The sequence below is a fragment of the Gymnogyps californianus genome, chromosome 19, assembly GCF_018139145.2.
Source record: "Gymnogyps californianus isolate 813 chromosome 19, ASM1813914v2, whole genome shotgun sequence".
NCBI lineage: Eukaryota > Metazoa > Chordata > Aves > Accipitriformes > Cathartidae > Gymnogyps > Gymnogyps californianus.
The window spans coordinates 8,975,622-8,995,480 of NC_059489.1; the positions used below are offsets into that span (position 1 = coordinate 8,975,622).

Below are 19,859 nucleotides of genomic sequence, written 5' to 3' on the forward strand. Positions count from 1 at the left end.
GCGTATTGTGTTCTAGTTCTAATTTGAGCCTTTTAAGCATTTTTTTTAAAGTAGAAATTGCAATGGAAGGCTTAAACTTTTTTCCCCTTTTAAAATAAGTCATAGTGTTCTCTACACTGTTAAGTAGTAGGGAAGGTGTCTTGCATCTAGTATCCACTTTTACAAATACTAGTTGTGCAGTGGGTCATCATCCCAGTACTTTGAAAATCTGACTAGTTGTATCTTGATGGCATAGACTGGGCCAAGATTTACAGACAAGTCAAAAATAAGGTTGGTTAAACTAGCTCATATTTGTCAAGGACCAGAAATGTGCATATAGAAAATTTTTGTGTTTCAGATAATATACAGCCCTTCATTCATAGGTCTGAATCTGCCTCTTTCATGCTGAGTGGGTTGTCTGTAGTCCCCATAAGCCTCATTTGTAATCTTGTGTAACTAAAGCCTTCTTGGTCTTTTCCAGAGAGAGAGAGTTCTTAGTACTGAGTCACTGCCAAGCAGCCTTTGTTTCCCAGCAATAAGAAAATAACTTCTCTTTGTAAATGAGAACATTTAATGAAGTGAAAACACAGTAGAGAAAAAACCACTTAAGCCTACTTTAAACAAGGGCTGCTGTGGAGAGCCATACTGATGGGGGAAGTTAACTGCAAAAAAGCAAAGTTTAACTGTGCTGCTTGCATGGCAGCAGGGGTCTGGCTTGTAGCAGTGAAGGTCTTTTAGAGGACTGTTCGTCCTTCCAGAACTGGTTTCACAGAGATGTTCCTTTCCAAAGAGCTGACTACCTGTATATTAAAGATGTGTTTTCTTTCCCAAGCTGCAGTCCAGTTCATGTTCCCCCTTCCTGGTGCCTGGGAATGCTACCTTACCAAAAAACTATTTCTAGAGTTTTTTGAGGTATATCCGCTCTAACCATCTGCTTTCTTCCACACACACGCCCCTGAGCTGATTACTAACATGTGAACTAACATCCATGAGAGACACTGGCACTGAGATACATGCTTCTTTGTAGAATTGTAATGATTTTTAAACATATGTATGTATTATAAAGAGAATGGTAAAGAGCTGTGAACAGCAGTATATGGAGGATGAGAAGGTATTTGCTGATTTGTGAGAGTTAATTCAGAATTGTTTCTTTCCAAATGCAGCTGCCAAGAATTTGAAACCTCTTGGTTGGCCTCCCATGAGTCAATGTTTTTCCTATTGATCTACAGCGCTCTAATGCAGGGGGAGGAAGGGGATATAGTGATATGCAGAAATGATCAAGCTGCTGGAATGCAGCCTGTCAAGCCAGGGCAGCATCCTGCTTGAGTGACCCTTCTTGTTTCTTGTGTGTTTATGAATAATTAAGAAATTCCACATACTCGAAGTGGATAGGAAAGCATGGTGAATGTTGGTATGCACTTGCAGTTAGTACCCAAACATGGTCAGGTATTGCAGGCAGAAATTAAAGTTTGTATGTGGCACACACAGTGCAGTGGACTAGATTTGATTGCCAGGATGAATCTCTTCATGTGTTCGCTTGAGATACCCTTGGAGAAAGTTGTGCTACTCTTAGAAGGTTACTGTTCTAGCAATTTTGAACAGAAAACATCAAAAAGAAATAAAACATCTTAACAGCTTGTTTCATGCAATTAAGCTATTAAGAAAGCACTCAATAGACTTCATTTTCTGAATGGTGACTAAAATTCCTACTTATTTCACCAGGTTAGAAGTTCTGTTTGGAGGATTCAGCTACTGTAAGAATAACAGCACAGTGTAAGATTGCTTGCAAGTTTTGTCAAATCTTTTTTCTACTTTTAAGCATAGAAGTTTTGAGTCATCTGATGGAAATACTGAACAACCTCTATCCTTTAAGGCAGGAGACTGGGAATACATTAATCTGGCCAGAGAAGCTGAGTAACTTATTTGCATAATGACTGACTTTCCCCACTGAGGACTGAGCACATGCCTATTATCAAGGTATTTTATTAGCCTTAGGCATGGTTTGAGAAGCAAAAAGCCAGAACAGAGTCTTTGGTCCTCCTGAAAATTGGGTTGGGGTCATACCTAAGTGCTGTTCTAAAGGTGGTATTTTGAAAGGATCCCGTTATTGCTGATATTAGAATCCCAAAATCTAAGGGCAGTGGCAGCGAGTATAATTCCCTTGGGTATGAAAAATGACTGCAATGGGTTTACAATAGTCTCACTTCTGAATTGCTTTCATGTCTTTAGGCACAGCTGAAATACTAGCAAAGATAAAAGTAAAATAAATCCTGTTATTTTGACTGTACTCTGAACATGAGTTGCTAAGGGAAGCAGTTGGAAAAGAAGCTTTAATACAGTGCTATTTTGGTTGAAATTATGCTTGTCAGTGTTCTTTCTGTTAACATGCATTAAGAAAGTTAAGGGTTTATATAATGAGCCCGTTAAATTTGAAGTTCAAGCTGCTTCACCATACTGTGTTTTTCGTGATGCACAATGCCAGCTTCTAATGTATCGGAGTACACAAATGTTCCAGAGGCTGGTGGGAAACTGTAAAAGTACGTTATTAGGGAGCAACAGAATTGCAGGCTTAAAATCATTTTTTTTGAAAGCTCTGTACATAGATGTGTCTCTTAGCCAAAGAGGCGTTGCAGCTTTTCATGTCAAGCCCAGCACCAATTGTAGAGGCTTTGAGGATGAGCATGCCTGCGCTTTTTACTTGTGTTACGTGTCAGAATCTCCACACACCGTATTTTTTAAATGTGACAGAAGAAAATGGTAAAATTAAGTAACATTCTTGCAACATCCTTCTTAGATGCATTTAGTCCTACAGCAACAACATTTCATTCTTGCATTGAGTCCATTAGGATTACTGCAGCTGCTTTGCTTTTGAGGAACTAATTGTCTTTTGTGATTGTATCTATATAGTACAATTGAAATCCTGAGAGAAAAGTGTGTAATATCTAGCAATTTTATTTGTAAAGAGAGATCTATCATACAGGAAAAATGTGTGGCATCTTATATACTCTGCTTTATCAGACTGCTAAAGGAATATTGGATAATGCAGTTTGGTTATTTCCTGTTTGCAAAGCTGGACTTGAGACAAAATTTCTGGTTCAAAAGATGTCAATAAGGCAGAAAAATCCATTCAATTCTATTACTAGAAAAGAAGCAGCAGTGTTTGATCTTTCTTTAATCTTCTCATGTTCTTTTAATAGCTCCAGTCTTGGTGATGCGTGTGCTGCTTTGACTCATGTGTCTCTTATTGTGTTGTACCACAAATTACAAGTTTTTTTCCTGTGCTGTGTTGGTCCATGGTGAAACGAGATCTTTGTGTCCCATAGTCTTTAGCAGCTTTTTCCTGCCTCCTCTGCAGTGTGGAAGAGAACTGTTTGCCACGTGGAAGAGACAGCTATGCTTAAAGCAGATTGAATATTTTGATGTGGCTATGGTTTACTATAATCACGTTTTCTTCAAACAAGGCTGTGCTGAGAAATGATGCATTACAAGAACATATTGGCAATGGTACATAAAGAAATAAAACCAGCCTAATTATAGAGCCCAATAAAATTGACTGTGAACAGTTTTCAATACTCTCTGTGCATGTTCTTTAGGGAGAAAGAATCCTGTGTCGCTGTTAATCTCTTTGAAAACTTCAAGTACTTTGTTGCTGTAAGCACTGAGCTTGCCAACTTTTGGCAGATAATTATTTTGTTCTCTTCCAAATTGAACACATTCAGTTCAGTCTGCCCATTCAGAACAACAAATTCTTGGGCATTTTTTTGCTCACAGTTCAATAAACACTTATGAGCAGGTAATGTTGTAATTTGCCAGTGTTCACAGGGCAAATGGGAAGCATTTTGAGGACTAAGATGAGGAATGCATCAATATGTGCAATGAAGGAGACTTGTAAAGGCTTGGCATAGAGGAGGCTACTCAGATGGGGAAAATTCGTTGTGATCCAAAAGTAAAAATACTTTGAAAATAGCGAGAAAAATGTTAGATATCTACTTCCCCTTCTCTCCTGTCTATAAAATAATTGTTATAACATAAGGTCTTCAAATAAAATAGAATAAAAGTATTAAATGAAGCAATCTGAAAATAGAAGTACTTCTTAATTCTGCTTCTTCTGGAAATCTTTTCTTTTTCTGATTTAGGACAACATTTAACTACAGTCAATATAGTTAAAATAGGGGTTAATTTAGAAAGAATGCTGAGACTTATTCAGGGAGAGGGCTGAGATATTCTTGAATGACTGAAAATGTACAGCCTTCTGTCCAGAACAACAAGAGCCTCATAAAAGAAATAAGAAACTTCTTATACCATATTAATAGGACCCATCCTCCCTTTCTCTTGGAGCTGTGAAAGGTTCTTTCCCACTGCTTGCTATTGTGTTACAACACTAATGCTCTGTCACTTCTATTGTGCACACATCTCTGAACCCAGAAATTATTTCTACTCTTAATTTAAACAAAACCAGCTGTGCACAGATGAAAAGTCTGAAAAAAGGAGCATGTGCACGCACTGGTTGTACTTCTAGTATGTTACAGAGGAGCTTTATGAACTCAGGGCAATCATGCTGCAAAAATGGTTTAAAAATACACGTGAGGGGGAAAAAAGCTGACACTGTTTTAGTGCATTGCACCACTGTCACCATAGTAACACTGCGTTCAAACTATGAACACTGGTAACAAACCAAGTATTTTAATTCTTATAAAGGGAGAATTAAGAGACCTTTTCTCTTCCAGTGCCCCCATTGCATACTTTCTGCAGCTGCTGCTTATTTTCTTCCACACCCTCTCCCTGTTGGTGCAGTTCCTGTGCTGCAACCCAGCTATATTCAGAGCAGTGAAAATCATCTAAAAGGACAGAGTGGATAGTTTAGCTCTTTTAAAGAATTGTTTCATGTTCTGCTCTCAGATTTACTTTATGTTACTGAAGTTTTCTTCTGCATTGGGACACCTTGCAAATCCTACCTTTTCACCAAAGCCAACTAAGTTCTGATAATAGCAGAAATGAAAGAATTCAGCATGTGGAAAGAAGGCTAAAGAATTAGTTACTTTACTGCTACCCCATGAGGAAAAAAAAAAGGCCAAAGAGAAGTGGAGGTACACTAGTGACTACAAAAGAAAAGGAAAAAAACCCAACAGTTGTGTTGTATTCTCCAGCCACAGTGTTCTAAAACTAAAATTCAACAAGTTTACTAATGGGGATAACTCTCATTTTCTTCTTACCTGTTTTACTGATCCCAGATTCTTAACTATCCTTTCCAAGTGTGTCTGATTTAATACCATCTTCTCTGTGTGTGTCAAGTATTTAAGAGATGAACTTACTTACATGACTATATTCTTTAACCAGAATCAAAGCTATTGCTAGCCCTGCGTTATTGCAAAAAGTTTAAATTTTCGGAAGTATGGAATGGCCTCATTGTATTGGAAAGACTTACTGTATGTTGTTGGACAAAACCGTAAGCTGATAAACTGGGCAGTGAAATCATTAGGAATACTCTGTGCATAGGGAGCTTGAGAGTTCTATTAGCTTAAGAAATAGGTTTTGAAATGTTTTTATTAGGCCTTTGGGAGCTGTATGGAAAACCCTCTAGACAGCTTGGTGAAACACCGATAATTAGCATGTGGGTTTTTTAATCCAACACAATTGTTTTGTCTTGTGGTATTTTAGAACTAGAGGGTCTTATTTTCCTGTTCTTGCTGACAAGAGGATTGTCATTGTACATAATGAACAACTTCTTTTTTGGAGGGAGGGGAGAAATGGGGTATTTCGTGTGTTTTAAAAATTGTTTTACCTGGAAAGGGCTATATTAGGAATGTATTAATAAATGAATTGTTTGGAATGCACTGTGACTTTTTTCAGCTATAATGTGGGCTCCAGGAAGGCTCAATCCCTCTATGAAAGGTATGAAGGGCATTGTGCCTCCAAATGCTGGTGATGTCAACGAAGGAACCCTACGCACACCCTCGGGAATTAATTGTGATGACAGTTTGTTTTCTTCTCTTTCCATCTTTATAGGCATATGAGAGAAGGTTTCCTACATGTCCCCTGATCCCTATGTTTGTAGCCAGTGACACTGTAAACGAATACAAGAGTGAGGATGAAGCTATCCATGTGATTGAACGGCGCTGTAAGCTGGATATAGATGCACCACGGCTACTGAAAAAGGTGATTAGGTTTGAAGTGCCTGTTTTATACTTTTGGGTATCCTCTCACATGCATATTTTATCTTAATGGAATCTATGTCATCTTCCTCAGATTGCAGGAGTGGATTATGTCTACTTTGTCCAGAAGAATTCCTTGAACAGACGAGAAAGGACTTTGCATATAGAAGCCTACAATGAAACCTTCTCTAATAGAGTCATTATTAATGAACACTGCTGTTACACCGTGAGTAACAGGCTCTTAGTGGTGCTACAGATGGAGCTAAGTCAGTGTTTAGATTTCAGGACTCATAAACAGAAGTTGGGTTGTTCTTGGCTTTTGCCTTGCAAGAAAAAATAACCAACACACCGCCATGAGTGATAATTGTTGTTAGTGTTAAATGTAACACACTTGCTTGAAGCACTGAAACAAGTTTGGCACCCTCTTGCTTGAGCATCTTCTCAGAGAGCAGAACACAACATAATTTGCTGTGTTCGACAGCTCTGTTTAGGCAAATCTGTGGTCTGTAATAGCAATGTGACTTGGTGAGGCTGATGATACCCTGACAGAACTGTTAAAGGAAAGTTCAAGGTAGCTTATTTGCCTTCTGCTCGACTCAGACAAGTGTTCATCGAGTCAGCTATGTTTTAACCTAATTTTCCATCGTTCTTGGTCTTCAGTGCAGACATTTTCTGATACAAAGGAGTCTGATGGCATTCTTGCTGCTATGCTCTGGTCATGTTTTTTTCTGAATGGCTTAGCCAATACTCTTAGGCTTATACAGCACACATGTATAGCAGTAAAACTTCAAATCGATGTTAAAGGTCAAATCAAAGCTAGCAAATGTAACCAATTTATTTGCATTGTAGCATTCTTTTTACGTGCAGGTGATAACATTTTCTGTTGTGTACAGAACCATGGTTAAAAGATCACTGGATGTCAAACCCACTTGACACTATTATCTGATTATTATTATTTCTGCAATTATTTCCAAGGCACATTTAAAAATACTTTTCCACCTGCAATTTTTCTGTGAAAGCTCTGTTTAAACAGGGAAAATGCTATACAGAAAAGCACATGTGGTAAATACGTACAAAACACAACACTTCTCCTTGCCCTTGCTGTACTTGATCAAGAAATTAGTAGGTAAATACAAAATCAGAATTTTAATTCAAGAACAAATTGTTTTTAAAAGTTCATTCTTATTAAACTTATTTTGTAATTGAGTTTATGAAAGGACAGGAAGGTTCTTAAATGTTATTACTATGATTTCTACTTATTTAGGCTGTACAAGCTATTCTTGTACCCCCCATTCCCTAATGCAGAAGAAGCAAATGAAGGGAAATGTCTTTTTTTTTTCTGCTATAAAGTGTTGATACTGTTCCCAGTCAATTTTAGCATGTTTTGAGGGGGAGGGGAACCTTAAGGACAGTTGCATGCTCAGAAATCCAGCCTTCCGTGATGTTTGTGTAACTACAAATTCAGAGCCCAGCCTGGAAATTCCTTAGACAAGTCTTTTTTAGCTGAAGAGAGTTTAGAAAACAGCTTTCCTTCAGAGTATCATCATCAATCATAGAATCATTTAGGTTGGAAAAGACCTTTAAGATCGAGTCCAACTGTAAGCAGTAACATCTCTGTTTCAGGATCATCTCTCAGCAAACTAAGACATAAGCTAAGAAGAAAGTTGGGAGTGCTCTAAGATAGCTTATTCAGCTGTCAACAGAATGAGAAGTTTACACTTCTTTCTGTAGCATTATCATAGGAGAAAAAAGTAAAATAGTTTTCAGTCTACAAAATACTAAGGTACTTTGTAGGTCAACAAGGGAACAATCTATTGCAGTATGTTGCAAACATGTCTAGACTACAGTGCTTGAAAATACAAATGCTGTACTTGCTGCAGTCCTCAAGCTAGATGGCCTTGGTCTATCAGTCTAACCTGCAGCAGCAGAAAGTTCACTGTGGAGTATTTTACCCTGTTCCACTACAGCCATAGCCTATATCTAGAATGAGATAGTGTTAATTGTATGAATGTGCTAGTCCTTTGGCTCTTGGCTGGTGCACTAGTATTTCTCCACCCTCCCCTTTCTTGTTAAGAAAAAAATGTGCTGTGCTAGCCATGGGACTATAGGAGGGCTTCTCAGCTTTTTGTATTTCAGTGTTACCCTTTCTGAACAGTGTTTTGCAAATGAAGCAAAAGACTGCAAATTCCACTTGAATGTTTTTGAGTATATGAACCTGTGTCCTGGTTTCGGCTGGGATAGAGTTCATTTTCTTCTTAGTAGCTGGTACAGTGTGTTTCGGATTTAGTGTGAGAATAATGTTGATAACACACTGATATTTTAGTTGTTGCTAAGTAGCGCTTGTCCTAAGTTAAGGACTTTTCAGTTTCCCATGCTCTGCCAGCAAGCAGGTGTGCAAGAAACTGGGAGGGAGCACGGCCGGGGCAGCTGACCCGAACTAGCCAAAGGGGTATTCCATACCATGGAACGTCATGCCCAGTATAGAAATGGGGGGGAGTTGGCTGGGAGGGGCAGATCGCTGCTCAGGCATCAGTCAGCGGGTGGTGAGCAATTGCACTGTGCATCACTTGTCTTTTCTTGGGTTTTTCATTTTTTGTTATATTCCTTTTCATTACTATTATTATAATATTTTATTTTTATTATTGTTAGTGTTTTATTTTACTTTAGTTATTAAACCGTTCTTATCTCAACCCACAAGTTTTACTTTTTTTTTCAGTTCTCCTCCCCATCCCACTGGGAGGAGTGAGCGAGCAGCTGTGTGGTGCTTAGTTGCTTGCTGGGGTTAAACCACAACAACCTGTAAAACAAGAAACAGTAGTTTCAAATATTGTGAGGAAAAAAATACTAAGTGGGTAACTAAGCTGTATGACCTCCTTTTAACTAATAGGTTCATCCTGACAATGAAGACTGGACCTGTTTCGAACAGTCAGCAAGTCTGGATATAAAATCTTTTTTTGGTTTTGAAAGCACAGTGGAAAAGATTGCCATGAAGCAGTACACCAGCAATATTAAAAAGGTGAGCTTGCAGTCATGAAGGAGGTGCCTGGCTCCAAGTTACCAAAAGACAATGTAGCTGCTGCTAAGTAACAGGCTGCTCTGCTCAAAAAGCTGGGCTGTTTACTCTTTAGCCTGGGGCAGCATCTGTGTGTAGGTCTATTTTCAAGTGGGATCTTTAGAGAGGTCTGGCCACTTAATGGGTTTTCAGCCCAGTGCTTTCTGCGTCTAATGGGTATTTTCAGTAGCTGAAGTAAATTTTCCTTTTTGAAGGGAAAAGAAATAATAGAATACTACCTGAAGCAGCTGGAGGAAGAAGGAATAACTTTTGTTCCTCGTTGGACTCCTCCTGTTGCTTGTAAACTGGAGAGCAGTACATCCCACACAAGACGACCAGTTTCACCCGCTATTAATATACCAGACTCTGCCACAAAGGAGGGCTTGAACAATAAGGAGATCCTCAACACCTCAAGCAGCCCCTCGGAGCCCACAGCAGGAACGCCTGATGGTATGATGGTCTGACGTGTTTTAGTGGGATTCTTTGTACTGTAGAGGCTCTCGGCACTGTGCTGCTTCTCATGGGCAGCTGAAAATCTTCACATTGGCTCTTTGTTTGGTAACATACAATGTGAAAGTGCAGACTTGCAAAGCAGCAACATGTGGGATAGCTCGGATAGCTGTTATGGGCTGATCTTTTTAGTAAATGAAGATCAGATATGAGTGGAAAAACTCTTCACTTTGCTGTTGATTAGGTTGCAAATGAATGGCCTACTTCTTGCCCTGAAATTCAGGGATGGGTATAACTATAGGAATAATAGGGAGGGAAGGGCTGAAGCTTCCCTGGACAGAGTCTTCTGTTGTATCTTCCTTCCCCTATTAATAAGGGAATTTGGGAAAATTCTTGCACAGGGAGATTTAGATCAAAGCTTCTTTAAGTATTTCCAGAAGAAGCAAGCCCTATGGTGCTGTGAATTGACAAATCGGAATATACTGGCAAAATGCTTTTATAAATGTCTGGTTTTACTCCTTTCTTAGTTGCAGAAGGAGAATTAATCTTCTTGGTTTACCATTAAGATGACTGTGTATGTTGCCTTGCTCATCTCTTCATTGATTCAAAGAAACTTTATTCAATTCTGACTGCACAGAACACGGCAGCGGCTTCTCTGCTTCAGATATCAGCATATAAGATCACTTGCTGCTTTGACTAGGTCAGTTCAGGACCACTCTAATCACATGTACATCTCCTTTTAGACAAGCTAGACGCAGACTACATCAAGCGGTATCTGGGTGACTTGACACCAATGCAGGAAAGCTGCCTCATTCGACTGAGACAGTGGCTCCAGGAGACGCACAAAGGCAAAGTAAGTTACTGTTGGTCTCTTGTGGCTCTGTCTTGGAATGTGTGACATACAAGGTGGACCTGATGAAACATCACGCCACACCTCCTGTGGCTAACTGTTCCTGTTAAGTGGCCCTCCATGATCAAAACCTAAATTAAGTCTGTACAGTGGCAATAGAAGAAGTTCATTGTGAATGTCCAGCTGACTGCCAGCTGAGGTGCTTAAATGATTAGCGTGACTGCCTCTCAGTGTCAGTAAACCAGCACAGGGGAATAACATCAGTTTTATAAGTCTGCCTGGTTCTGCAATAACCTTATCTTTACATTTGTTTGTTTTGGCCAAGCATCATATTCTGTAATCTATGTCCCTAGGTGCAGTACTGAAAGGGAAGCAATGTGGCCAGTTAAATTACTGATAGCAAGGCTGGGGGTTTTCCAGTGGCTTGTGATTTGCATGTATGTCTCAGCTTCCTTTTACTTAGCAATGGAATACAGTCTGTGTTTTGTCCCTAGATTCATTTAAATTGGACTGACTTAGTAGGGTCATACAGGTGTAAATGCTTAGAGTTCATGAAACTTTTATATCCCTTATACGAAGGTAGCTGCAGTACCTGACAGGGCTCATGTTTTTGTTGCAAACAAAGACTGATTTGCTTGAGTAACTTCCAGTGTTACATACTGTCCTCTTGCATTGGTGCAGGGCTGCACATTTTTCAGCTTCTGTTGTTTGTTCTTTTGTTTTTGTTTCAAACCTTGAATACAAATTTGGGTTTGTTTGTTTGGGGTTTTTTTAATAGATCCCAAAGGATGAGCACATTTTAAGATTCCTGCGTGCCCGGGACTTCAACATTGATAAAGCAAGAGAGATTCTTTGCCAGTCACTGACATGGCGTAAGCAGCACCAGGTAGACTATATTCTAGACACCTGGAACCCTCCTCAAGTACTCCAAGATTACTATGCAGGAGGCTGGCATCACCATGACAAAGGTATGCTCTATAGGGTGGATATCGGAACAGCCTTTTTATGTTCTGATTTAAAGGTGATAGTTGTCCCTCTGTTGACTAGAGGTGACTGGAAAGATGATTAGAACTTCTCAGTTATGTACTAAATGCATTTAAATTGATGTTGCCAGCTCCTTAGTTGGTGGAGGCAGACTCCTAGGTCCTAATCTTTCTGACTAATACCAACATATTTAACTCTCTAAAGAGCTCTGCTTTGCCAGTAGCTTAAAAAAAGTTATTAATTGCACTTCTGTAGTGCTCTGAGATGCTTAGAAAGGTGTTATGCAAATGCTAAGTATTCTTTCAGTGATTAAAAGATGTTTGTAAATAAGTATATCTTTCTAATCAACTTATTTCTGATGTTGTATAAGTCTGCTGATGGCATAAATGAATACTTATTTGGCATTACAATCAGCTTAATGATGAGAAGTGGGATGTTGCAAAAACATCAAATAGAGCAGGTTTATTTAAGAAGGGAAGAAGCTTTGGCTGAATTCCCTTTGTATGGTGAGCCACGGCAAGATCTTTAAAACACTGCCTGTGTTTAAAACTGTGCCTGACACGCTCCCCTATTCCTCTGCTTGCTTTATCGTGCACTGATCTCGTTGCTAATACATACATAGAAATGAAATGTTTTGGAATTTGTTGCTTGAGGCAAGCTGGGCTCTTTAGATAAGGAAATGATCTCTTACTGTGAGCTATCTGTGTTCTGATTTAGTCTTTTCCCCACTAGGCACTGTTGTTTCTGCTAGCTCTTCCTGTTACAAGCAGCGTATGAAACAGGACAGGATGCTGTCAGCAGTAGTGGCCAGCAGACAGGGAGGACACAGCAGAAGCTTAATCACTGTAAAGCTGAAGAGCTTGAACGGCTCTCCCCTGCTGCTTTGGGTTTGACAGACCTCAAACTGAGAAAATGAAAAATGAGAATATGCTCGTAAAGATTGTAGGGAAAAAGACCTGTGAATAAGTTCTCCCTTTCTGTCAGTTCCTTGTCCTTACTCTGCAGAGACTTCCTCTGTCAATAGCACATAACTGGGTCCTGCCAGTGAGTAGAAAGGTACAGAATGCATCAAAGGGCTGTTTAATGTTTTTCTGAGAACTTCGTCAGTCTTGTGGTGAACTTCATGCCCCGCTCCCTTCCCTTCCAGTTCCTTTGATCTCTTTTGCATCATGCCCACAAGTAAAGCATGGGTTTGTCAATAATGGAAACAGGAATTCAAAACTGAGCAATTAGCTATAATTTAAAATTTTACAATGGTAGGTTCTTTTTTAAGCCCTCTTTTCTGGTATTGCTCCTTTCCTCCTACGTATGCTAAATGTGCCAAACTTAAGCTAGCTGAATTCTGTATAGTTTTTAGCGCTAAAGCAAAGGCAGCAGTGATTATGAAGCATGTTGTCTAGAATGAGCTATTAGTGCAAAAGAATAAAAGTTATTATTTTGGCTTGCAGTTAGCACAGTTTTCTATACAACTGAGTGGCTTTTATTTTGACAGGAATGCTTCAATCAAATGGTTTTTTAAATCACAAAGCTCTAATGGAATATAAAATATACAGTGAGAATACAGCACTGTCAGTTGAGACTTTCCTTTGTGTCATTTGGGTGGACCAGGGTTAGTAAGCTATTAGTTTGGTTTTGGATGCATGTGCATCTGTGAGGGAGGGAGACCTGCTATGAAGCTTAATAGCACTTTTTGTTTAGTGTTTCAAAAGCTAAACAGTACATTCCAAGATAAGTGTGTGATGATGTTAAAATAACATTTTCTTTTAGACCACCTGATAAAATACAAAATACTGTGAACTTTCATGGGGGTAGTGTCTTTGCCAAATAAATAACTTGCCTTGACTCTGCAGTTTTGGTTGGTTGTAGTTTTTTTAATGGCATATCTTGACAGTTGCTTTCCTTGTGTCCCAAAGGACCTAATGATAATTTGATACCTCTCTTTGCAGTTGTTGGAGGGAAGTGAAGCTAAACAGACAACAGGACTTCAAGGAGATTTTTTTGTAGAAAGCTCTCTTTTTTGTTTGTTTGTTTTTATTTTGTGTCCTAGCATATTCAGTTTTATAAGTGGGTGATTATTTAGCTTGTGTACTAGAATAGATGGAGCAAAGCTTAAAAAATGCGTCACAGCTTTGGGAGGATGGAAGCTGTTTCGGACAACTAGCTCCTGTTATGAAGAGCCAGAAATGCAAGCTTTGATTCTCAAATTCAGCCAATGCAGTTGTTAAGCTTAATGCCTTTGTATCCTGGACAGTATCAGGATGCCCCAGTATGCAGCAAGAGGACCATGAAAAGGCAAGGCTGTGAACGCAGAGGGTCCATCTGAAGCTGATCTCTGGAACACAGTCTGTTCTCACCAGGCTTAACCTGCATAAGTGAGGCTGCGTGCCAGTTCCGCATAATATGGAATGACATAGCTGAAAGGTGTGACTTCAGCAAATACTGCAGAAAGCAAGTCCCTGGGTTAACACTTTGTTTCATTAATTCCCAGAACTCCATGTAGCTACTTTTCCAAAAAGGTTGCTGTAAGCTATCCAGAGCAGTATTGCACCATGTGTGACAGAAGGCTTACAGCCTTCATTGCAACTCTTCAGTTACGCTAATGGACTAAAGTTTTTCCTGTATCTTGGCTGTCCTGGAAGCTAATTGTAGTCCTGTGTCTTTAATTGTGTATACCAAGATCTTGTGTGTACTGATGTGCTTGTTGAAGTCCTTTGAACTTTCCTTCCAGATAGGGGAGCTGTTTTTGCATCAAGACGTCTCCATTAAACTTTTGCAGTTCATTTACAGGCAATCTTTCGGTGTAGTTGGACAGGGTAAAGTTTATATTGCCATCTGCTCTAGGTTCTCCTTCTTCCAGCTGTACAACAAAGTTTGAATTGACTATGGCTTGTTTCCATTTGGATTTTTAGCATGAAACTACCTCACTCAAATTGTCTATTGCTGTAAAAATGAGGGTTATGTTGATATATTTGTTCTCGTTATTCAGATGGTCGCCCGCTGTATGTGCTGAGATTGGGACAGATGGATACCAAAGGCTTAGTGCGAGCTCTTGGGGAAGAGGCCTTGCTTCGATACGTAAGTATTTTTGGAGCCAGCAAGTTGCTAACAATGTGATATTTTCATTTAGAAATTTCCTATTCTGCCAGAACATTCATCACACTGGATATTTTGATGTACTCTCTGGCCGTCTGTTTTTGGTTTGAATACATCTGAAAGCTCCTGGTAGCTGATCTTCTGCATTCTTTCCAACTGCAAACTGATGGCGGAAAGGCGTAGTTCTTGGCAGCTCCTATAGTTATTGGTTAGCATTTTCACAGATTCTTCTGCAGTTTGTGCAGTGCTTCAAGTCTCTGCATTTGTACAGAAGAGAAAATGCCATGCTCAATGTTGTCAAGCCTGTATTCCAAGGATAAGAAAAATTTATTTTTAAAGAAAAAGTACCTGCCTGTAATTTTGCCTTCTTTGAAGGCATCACTCGGACTGTGTTATTGTGGATCTGCTCAGTTTCCAAGCAGAAAGCTGGCAGAATTCCAGGTTTGCAATGATTTTTTTTTTGACTCCTAGTAATGACAGTCATGGCTATAGTAACCACTAGAAGCAGGGCTGGATTTTAGGTTTTTCTCTTCCAGTGGTATTTCCAGCCACATACTAAATGTTGTTTGTTTGCCCTAGTTCTGTTTCAAGGTTACTTTCTTTGACTTTAAAAGGGGCTTTAATTTCCGAGTAAATAGGAAATCAGTGCTTAAAGGGGCAGAAGTGTACGGAGACTTCTTGTCTGTATCACTCCTGAGTCTGTTTTCCAGAGGATCTTGTTTACATTTTACTGCTTTTATGGAAAGGCATGTTTATTTTTCAACAAGATCAATCGATGGGGTAAATGTAGTGATTTCTAGTTCATTCTTCGGGGAAAAAAAGGTTTATGCTGGTTTCAGCTTGTAGTTTTAATTAGTCTTTGGATATAAACATTTCTTTATCTTGTCTACTGAGTTTAAGACTGTCTTCTCTAAACAACATGTTTTCTTGTACAGGTTCTTTCAATAAATGAAGAAGGACTGCGGCGATGTGAGGAGAATACAAAAGTATTTGGCAGGCCAATAAGGTAAAATACAACAAGTGGATCTACTCTTTGGGAATTACCTGGTTTCATGGTGTCCGTGGGGGAACATCAGGCAATGTGATGCTGCTGAGCAAAGTTTATTAAATGGAACAAGCAAAGGGTAGGCTGCCTGTCTCACATGCAGATACAAGCACCGTTACAGTTAACTGAGAGCCTCCCCAGTTCCCGCCAGAGGGAATCTGCATGGTCAAGCCTGAGGGAAACACAATACCTGCTCCAGCAGTCTCGGTGTCGTGCTCGTAATGGCTCTACGTGGGGGGTGTTATGCTTCTACTTTCTTCTTCTGTTGGATGTCTGCAAAGCAATGTAGCCTAACTCCCATTTCTGTTTCTGGGGGATTTTATAGGCAGACGTTGGTACAGGCTGCCAAAAAAATCAGGCCATGATAATATCATGGATAACCTTTCCAGTAGTTTCAGGTATTGTTTTCATGTTGCTTGTTCATCCATAGTCCATACCATGGCTCGTTACACTCAGTTCTTGTTTGCATTCTCCATTTATTATATGCGGTTACTCAACTCTTGATCCAAGGTAAGGTCATGAGGCTCCTGTGAAACCTGGGGTCTAGTTTTCCAAGTACTGGCATGACTTCATGTGAAGTTCAGTCAACAATGGCTTGCTCTCCCATCTTTAAGTCATTGTAGGGGTCATTTATGAAAGTGTTAACTGCAAAATGGATTTAAGGGTGTGGAATGAATGAAAAGCAACAGTGTTTCTTGGACTCCTTTCAATTTCTGACTCCTTCCCTTAATCTGTAAAGGTTCAGGGATGCGTGGTATGTCTGCTTATCTTTTCCCTGTTAAAGAACTTGCTGTCCTAGCTCTCAGTGGGAGGTCAAATCCAAGAGATAGATTTCATGTGTCTAACTGTGAAATTGTGCTGCCTACTGGATCTTCATTTGTAGAAGTAATCCTAAAGGACTACATATTAAACGTTTAAAGTGAAACAAATAAGTGTTTGCTGTTTCATAGAAGCCTTATGCATAATTTAATGGATGCTAGCTGGTGCAGCACAACTGTAAATCTTGAATTCATGCCCAGGGTGAGACCCGAACTTGGAAAGTAACTAAAGCATACGCTGAAGCTCAGTATTTAGTATTAAGAACACATCTCTTCCTACAGAAAAAGCTTCCCTCCCTGAGATCTGAGAACAGAATTAGCTTTGACATGTAATGGCACTGTTACTGTACTGTGTTCGTAGGAAATCTGCACCATGAATGTTAAATTGCTTCATAGCAGCAGCGTGGTCACTTAATTGATTTCCCAGTAAAAAAAAATGGTTTAACATTTGGGCTGGCTGTTGACAGGATCTTTTTTGGCTTCATATTAACCTTCACCTGGAGTCTGAAATGTCTGTGGGGAAATACGCATGGTGTGCAAAGTGATCATTGCACATACTCTGTAACCGTGCTTGCACACTCTTAAGACATTTCTGTTCTAAGGACCTTAAACTCCAGTGTCTACAGGTAGCGCAAAGCAAGGAGATAAAATAGAAGAAACCAAAACATGCAGTGGGGTCCACACATTTCAGTACATTAGACACTTGCATAAGAAAGGAGAATTTTGATGCTATTGAGATTTTTCTTTTTATTTTTGTCTTTCTCAAATTCAGCTCTTGGACCTGTCTAGTAGATCTGGAAGGCTTGAACATGCGGCATCTATGGAGACCTGGTGTGAAAGCGTTGCTAAGAATCATTGAGGTTGTCGAAGCTAATTACCCTGAGACTTTGGGTCGTCTGCTTATCCTAAGAGCACCTCGAGTATTCCCAGTTCTTTGGACACTGGTATGTTTGTAATTCCAGGTATTCCTCAGGTCTCTCAGTACACTGCTACATGCTTGTAGTTCGTAAAAGGACTTTAGAGATAGGGCTTTATAAGCAGGAAATGTTACCATTTGAAAACATCTCTTTTATAGGATTCCTGGAATGGGTTAAAAAACACTACCGAAGAACTTGCTTACATAGCTGGTTAGTTTAGCTTCTTTGTAGTGTGAACTTTGCGTAACAAGGATGGTAACACTTAATGCGATCAAATTGATTCCTTCAAAATTGACTTGAGAAAAATGTGAGAGCCTGATCTACTCTGTTTTTCTTTGTTTGTAGGTTAGTCCATTCATTGACGACAACACTAGAAAGAAATTCCTTATTTATGCTGGAAATGACTACCAGGGTCCCGGGGGACTGCTGGATTACATCGATAAAGAAATTATCCCTGACTTTCTTGGTGGAGAGTGCATGGTATGAATATAAACTAGTGCATATAGCAACTTATTTGTGTGTGGTTTTTTTTTTATTTCCCCCCTCCATTCCTCTAAACAAAGAAGCCTAGAAGCACAGAATGATTCCTAATGTAGTTTGGAGGCGGAGGCTATGATGTAGGATTCCAGGCTTAGTGTTTTCTTCTGGATCCGCTTTAAAAAGAGAAGTACAATACTTCTCTACAATGAATATCAAATAACTTATCAAAATAGCCAAGCACGGTTAAAAGCCATAGTCTCTGTTACTTGTCACGTTCAAGCAGACATGGTTAGCACAGCACTGAGCAAGTGTTGTCACCATCAGCTAATCAGAAGAGTGTCACCTAAAAGAACTAACTGATACCATAAGGAGCCCAAGGAAATATGTGGCACATCTGCTGGCAGGGCTTAACAAACAGCTAGGTCTCCCAGTGCAGTATGCGCATTGACCCACAACAAACCAAAAAAATTGTTTTACTGCAGCATACTGTAATTTCTCAGTCCCTTGTCATGTGCCTTAATCGCTGTTTCCTGCCTAGACTATGGGTGTCAACTGACTGTCATTTCAACATCTCAATGATACTGTAAGGTTTGTTTTCTCTGTAATGTTTTTGACAACAGGCTCATTGGTGTGACTGAGGTGTAGGAGTGCAACTCGGGCATCTTCTGGAGCCTGCGTCACAGTAATGCTTAGATGATTTTTTTCTGAACTCAGCTGTGTTAAAATATAATTTCAGGCTTGCTTTTTAAGCCCCTGTACACTTTCTAGATTAATTTCTGTACCATTCTTGAAAATTCATCTAGGCCTGTTCAAATACAGTCTCAAACTGTAATGCAGTACTGCTAGATGTGTAGAGTAGAGCATGTGTTTATCTTCAGTGGGCTGCTTTTTGCTGCAGCAGTAGCTTTCAGTGGAGAGAGTTTGTGCTATCTAATTTGGAGCTTCTCGAGCTGGCAAAATCCACTGCTTAAGTAAGCAAAAGTGCATGTTACCAGAAAGCAAATTGCTACAATACTTCCTGCTGGTCAGACAATGATAGAGTCTTTCTCTTCTTCTTTACTTTTGGATATTTGAACAAAAATAACTTCTCAAAGATCCTTTCAATTCTCTGTTGTACTTCAGTTATCAAACACTTCTACTGCCCCAAACGCTTCTATGGAACCTATTCCTGATCAGATAGTTGTCTAACTTCATTACTAGAGACTTTTTAAAACAGAAGATTGCTTAGGGAAGTTGTGTAATCGGTTCCAGTACTGACCTGTCAAGACAGTTGTAACTTCAAAACTATTACCTTCCTGACTGCAATATCTTTTTACCTGTTTGGAAACTTAATGTATCGCCCCACCGTCCTTCGTCCTTAAATTTAGCTACCCCAGTTCTTTCAGGTCTCTGTAGGCTATACTTTTGAGACTGAGTCGCTATTGCCACTTTCCTCAGGATTCTTAAGTGGCTTGCATCACGTATACATGGCTTCAGTATAGGGCAGTATGAGTGATAATTATAGCATTTGCACAGTCATTTTTGGTAGTGGTGGCTGTTGTGTATATACAAGATCTGTTCCTCTGGTGTCTTAATTCTGCACTTACCTAAACCAGATCATTGTAAAATAAATTTATGTATGTATGATGTACAAGCTATAAAACTACTTTCAAACTCTGTTCATATCTCATTCTTCAGAGTACTTGCTGAAGGTTAGTTTTTGTTTCTGAAGCTAGCGGGCAGAGAGCATGACAGGGTATGGATGTACAGAGGGGATACTTTTTAATGGCTGTTTATGCTTTTAGTGTGAAGTACCAGAGGGTGGGCTGGTTCCCAAGTCCCTCTACCGGACAGCAGAAGAGTTGGAAAATGAAGACATAAAGCTTTGGACTGAAACAATCTACCAGTCTGCAAGTGTCTTCAAAGGAGCTCCGCATGAGGTACGGTTGCAGCCTACCCTTCTTTTCTTTCCTTTCAGCCCTCTGCTCTGGACTCTGTCTCTCGGACTGAAAATGGTTTAGAACTTGATTATTTAGTTGCCATGCTTCCACCTTATTCTT

At 39.6% G+C, this 19,859-nt stretch overlaps 1 protein-coding gene across 2 annotated transcripts in view; it reads left to right on the top strand.

Moving 5' to 3' along the window:
* The window catches only part of SEC14L1 (SEC14 like lipid binding 1), a 43,942-nt gene that overhangs the window by 18,904 nt on the left and 5,179 nt on the right, over nt 1–19,859 (top strand). For both annotated transcript variants that reach the window (XR_007767502.1, XM_050908278.1), the window contains exons 3-13: nt 5,986–6,135; nt 6,226–6,357; nt 9,019–9,147; nt 9,399–9,633; nt 10,377–10,486; nt 11,262–11,451; nt 14,454–14,542; nt 15,496–15,566; nt 17,196–17,367; nt 17,686–17,820; nt 19,605–19,739. Coding sequence is in view for 1 of the 2 variants with exons in the window: in XM_050908278.1 (XP_050764235.1) it covers nt 5,986–6,135; nt 6,226–6,357; nt 9,019–9,147; nt 9,399–9,633; nt 10,377–10,486; nt 11,262–11,451; nt 14,454–14,542; nt 15,496–15,566; nt 17,196–17,367; nt 17,686–17,820; nt 19,605–19,739 (1,548 nt within the window). In the remaining variant the exon portion in view is untranslated. The remainder of the gene's footprint in view (nt 1–5,985; nt 6,136–6,225; nt 6,358–9,018; nt 9,148–9,398; nt 9,634–10,376; nt 10,487–11,261; nt 11,452–14,453; nt 14,543–15,495; nt 15,567–17,195; nt 17,368–17,685; nt 17,821–19,604; nt 19,740–19,859) is intronic.